This window comes from Trichechus manatus, unplaced genomic scaffold, assembly GCF_000243295.1.
Source record: "Trichechus manatus latirostris isolate Lorelei unplaced genomic scaffold, TriManLat1.0 scaffold00014, whole genome shotgun sequence".
In the NCBI taxonomy this organism is placed as follows: domain Eukaryota; kingdom Metazoa; phylum Chordata; class Mammalia; order Sirenia; family Trichechidae; genus Trichechus; species Trichechus manatus.
In genome coordinates this window covers 11563461-11568276 of record NW_004443950.1, presented here as the reverse complement: position 1 = coordinate 11568276, position 4816 = coordinate 11563461, and the positions used below count along the sequence as shown (strand labels likewise).

The 4816-nt window shown below is 50.4% G+C and overlaps 1 protein-coding gene across 1 annotated transcript; it reads left to right on the top strand.

Moving 5' to 3' along the window:
* The first annotated feature begins 388 nt into the window (after positions 1-388).
* Positions 389-3515, top strand: MT4 (metallothionein 4). The gene is made up of 3 exons (XM_023726766.1): positions 389-419; positions 2435-2500; positions 3424-3515. Exons 1-3 carry the CDS (start codon positions 389-391, stop codon positions 3513-3515), a joined length of 189 nt encoding a protein of 62 aa, XP_023582534.1.
* Positions 3516-4816: the final 1301 nt, after the last annotated feature.

Genomic DNA, 4816 nt, shown 5'->3' with positions numbered 1-4816 from the left:
ATAACAGAATGGACAGGACTTGGAGATGGATTGGATATTGCTGGCAATCTGAGCACTGTGAGTGCCCTCTGAGCCTGAGCCTGGCCTCCCTGACACCTTGGCAGGTGGGCAGGTAGGGTGGGGGCAGCCATCACCTGTAGCCCTCATGAAGACCCACCCCCCTGACTGGGCTGCTCAGCTCTCCTCTGCCCTCCTCCTGCCTGCTCTTCCCAAACCCAGCTGGCAGCCTCCAACTGGGCCGTGTGCAGGGCATCTGGCCCCAGGGAAGGGTGAGGTGGGCCGCAGTCTACACCTACACGGCTATAAATAGGGAGCCTGTGGGCAGCCGCTCACTTAACCTGCCTTGCCCTGCCAAGACAGCATCTGAACTTCTAGGACTGCCTGGAACATGGACCCTGGGGAATGCACCTGCATGTCTGGTGAGTTGAGGAGGCCCACCCTGGGGCTCCTAGAGGAAGCCCTCAGCGCTCAGGCAGCTCTGAGCTGCTAGTGGGGCTTGCAACCTCCAGGGCAGCTTCCGTTCTCGGTCGGAGCCAGCCTGACGTGCTGGAATTGGTAGCTTGGCTCAGGGAATGGTTTAGCAGGGGCCTTGTAAGCTTTGGTCCTTCCAGCCAGGGATGGATTACCCAGTAAGAAGGTAAGCACGTGCTTAGGGCATCAACAAAACAGAGGCACCGGTTGTCCAAAGCAAAGACCCATAGATGCCAAGCAGACAGGACCCAAAAAGGGGGCACTGCAGTGGAAGGGAACTGGCCTAGCACTAAATGAAACTGATACCAGCTCCAGTGCAGGAGAATGTGCCGGCCGGAAATAAAGTTCATGCAGGGTCACGACAGTGCCCACAAGCAAGGTTGTTTAAGCTATGAGGCCCCACCACTTCAACACCTTCATTGACATCTGTCTCCTATGGTCCCCTCCAGTGTAACTGAAACTCCTTATCTCAGCAGGTCTCTTGGGAGTATACTATTTCTTTTTGATAAACAAGAGATGGGGGTGGGCTGTCGAGTCTAACTCTTGCTACAGTCACCCAATACATAATTGGATCCAACATGAGCACTTACTGGGCACAGATAGATTATATTAATAGATAACAGGTCTCTGATCCATTTTGAGAGAACCAAAATACATTTCTGTTTTGCACCAGTGAGTGTGTTTCTAAAGTCGTCTTCCAAGAAAGCAACAAAGGTGTTTATCAGAACATTACATTTATATTTTATCAGAATATTTACGTGCATATGTATATATAACTCACATATCAGAATATTTACATGTATATATGTATATATATAACTCAAGTATCAGAATATTTACGTGTATATGTATATATAACTCATGTACCCGGTCCGAATACATGAGTAAGCAGAGAAGGGGGCACCACTGATTATCGGTGCTTAGGGCCCTGACATGCCTTAATCCAGCCCTGCTTCCAGCCACAGGTATCCAAGATGCCCGGTGGCAGGGGCAGCCACCAGTGCAGGAGAAGAGCTCTAGCTCAGAGCCTGGCAACCTGGTTTTGGTCCCAGCACTTCCACTCACTTCGTGGCCTCAGTTTCCTCATCTGTAAACTGGGCTTATGCATCCCCCAGCCTCCCCACCTCCCAGGGTTGCTGTAAAAGTACTAAAATCATACAGCATGCACACGTCAGAGGAGTTGTTAGAAGCCTGTGTGGACTCCCGAGTCTCTAAAACTGCTTAATTCCTTGGAACCATGTGGGCCAAGAGGAGAGAAGTCGTGTTCAAAGCCATCCTGGGCTTTTGCGACCTTAGCAATTGGTATCAAGATGTCTCACCAGCCTACCTGGTCCCTAACAGGACTGGTCTTTACCAACACTTGCAAAAGAGGCAGAAGCTTCCAGCATTTGGAAACTCAGAATGACAGGTGGGATGATGAAAAAGCATAGATGGTTGTTATGATATGAAAATAAGGTGCAGCTCCCCCTTTGGGCTTGCTGTGTTCCTTGCCCTTGCTCCTACCCATTCAGGGATTCCATCTTGCCTGATGCCTTGTAAAGATGGAGAGAATAAAACAAGCTTCACTGTTCCCAGGGAAACCTTGGACTTGGTAGAGCTGGTTGCAGTAGTTCTCAAACCCGACTGCGCATCAGAACCATCTGGGGACCTTTTTAAAAATACAAGTTCCTTTTCTCCACCCAGATGTGAATCAGAGTATCTCAAGGGTCGAGCTCAGGAATCTGCCCTTTAACAAGTCTCCCAGGAGGGGCTGAAATAGCCTCCCAGTTCCCATCCATGCCATGTGACTGGGAACCATTGGACAGCCCTCAGCGCAGGGGTGATGTTCAGCAGTATCTTCATCCTCTTGTCCAGCCCCTCCCCAAGAGCAGCCCAGTCACCCTGCCACGGTGACAAGTCTGCAGCCTGACGTGTGTCTCCCTCACCTCTGTCCTCACGTATGTGGCTCTATCCTGTCTCCTAGGAGGAGTCTGCACCTGTGGGGACAACTGCAAATGCACAACTTGTAACTGTAAGACATGTCAGAAAAGTGAGTATGGCGACATCAGGCAGGAGCTGGAAAGGTCCTTTCCCCTAGCCTCAAGTCGCCAACCATGGTGGGGCTGAGGGCTTTCTGGATGTCTGTTATCCATTTGGAAACCCTGGTGGCGTAGCGGTTAAGAGTTTGGCTGCTACCCAAAAGGTCGGCAGTTCGAATGCACCAGGCGCTCCTTGGAAACCCTATGGGGCAGTTCTGCTCTGTCCTATAGGGTCACTATGAGTCAGAATCAACTCCATGGCAGCGGTTTATTTATTTATTTTTTAATTATTCATTTGAAAGTCCCTGGGCGGCACTAATGGTTTATGCTTAACTACCAGCCTATGGTTGGTGTCTGAATCCACCCAGTGGCACGTCAGAAGAAAGGCCTGGTGATCTGCTTCTGAAAAAAGTACAGCCAAGAAAACCCTATGGATCAGTTCTACTCTGTAACACATGGGGTTGTCATGAGTCAGAATCGACTCGGCGGCAGTGGGTTTGGGTTTGGTTTTTATTACCCATTTGGGAGGGATCTGAAATGGGAGCAGAGTAGAGAGCTGGAACAGGGCTCCCCAGGGCTGCAGCTCCCCAGAGATGAGGGCCTACATAGGGTTTGGTATGGGAAGAGAACGGAGGGGAGGTTCTCAGTGGTGAAAGGGATAGAGCCCTGGCCTGGAGTCACGAGCACTGAGTTTTAGTCTTGGATCTGCCACTGCCCACTGACTTTGGGCAAGTCTTTTCTCCTGTGAATGGACCATGGATGACCCTGAAATCCCTTCCAGCTCCCACAACTTCCTGTCCCAGATTTTCTTATGCTAGTATGGATTGAAGTCACATGGGTACACCTTCTTTTCCCACTTCCCCAAAGTGATGGGAAGGGCGGGAGTAAGATGGGAGTGTTGACTCAAAGCTGATCTACCTCCTGACCCTTTCAGGGTGCTGTTCCTGCTGCCCCCCAGGCTGTGCCAAGTGTGCCCGGGGCTGTGTCTGCAAAGAGGGCTCAGACAAGTGCAGCTGCTGCTCCTGAAAGACATCCATCATGCTGGGGGAAAGGCCTAGGAAGCGTCTGTACCGTGCATGAGTTGAGAAGTTGAAATGATTGTACAATAGGTTGTGCTTTTTATATATTTGCCCAAATGTGGTGTTAGTGACATTCATGTAAAGTGCTTGGAGCAATAAAGTTTCCACTTGTGGTTGTCTGGTGGCTCAAAGCATTGTTTTACGCTAACCGAGGTGGCACAAACAGTTTGTGCTCGACTACAAACGTAAAGATTGGTGGTTCGAACCAACCCAGCGGCACCACAGAATAAAGGCCAGGCAATCTGCTTCTGTTAAGATAACGGCCAAGAAAACCCTATGGAGGAGTTCTCCTCTGTAACACATGGGTCACCATGAGTCGGAATCAACTCAACAGCAACGGGTTTGTTTTTTTAAGCAGGATACTGAGGTGCCTGCCTGCACCCCTTCTGCAGAGGGCTGCTTACTGCAGGACCCTGCAGCTCTGCCTGAAGGGTCTCCTGCTGCAAGAGCATGCTTGACCCATGCACAGGGGAGGCTGGGGCACCCGGGAGTTCACGGCCCTGGGAACAGCCCTTAACCAACGGCAGACGGGAGTCGGCGGGTAACCGCGCCAGCATCTTCAACCCTGCGGTGGGATGTCTCAGTTTCTCAGGGCTGCCGTAACAAAATACCGCAAGTGAGTGGCACTAAAGAACAAAAGTTTATTGTCTCACAGTTCTGAAGGCTAGAGGTCCAAATCAGGGTTTCAACCGCGTCGATTCCTTCTGCGGGCTCTGAGACAGGAACTGTTCCGTACCTCTCTTCTAGTTTCCGGTGGCCGCGAGCAATGCTTGGTGTTCCTCCGCTGATAGCAGATGTAGCTTCACGTACGTCTTTCCTGTGTGTGTGACTCTCTCTCTGTCTCTTCTCCCCTTTTATAAGACACCACTCAGAAGGGATTGCGACTAGTATCCACTCTACTCAGGTAGGACTTAACTGATAGCATCTGCAAAGAAAAGCCCTATTTCCCCAAACAACGTCATATTCACAGGTGCAAGGATTAAGACTCCAACATGTCTTTTGGGTAAGGGGGACACAATTCAATCCATAACCTGGAACAACTCTGAGACTTGTTCCACACTGTCTTCCAGAAGCCCTTAGCAGCACTGAACTCCAATAGCCTGCAGTGGTAACCTGCTCATTAAAGAACCCCATATCAGCTTCCTTCCTTCCTTGCCTCACTTTCCCATTCCCCTACCAGTGCTTCCTGTGATCCTCACCCAAAGAAATTACTTGCATAGGATCTGCTTTGGGGACAGCCCAATCTAA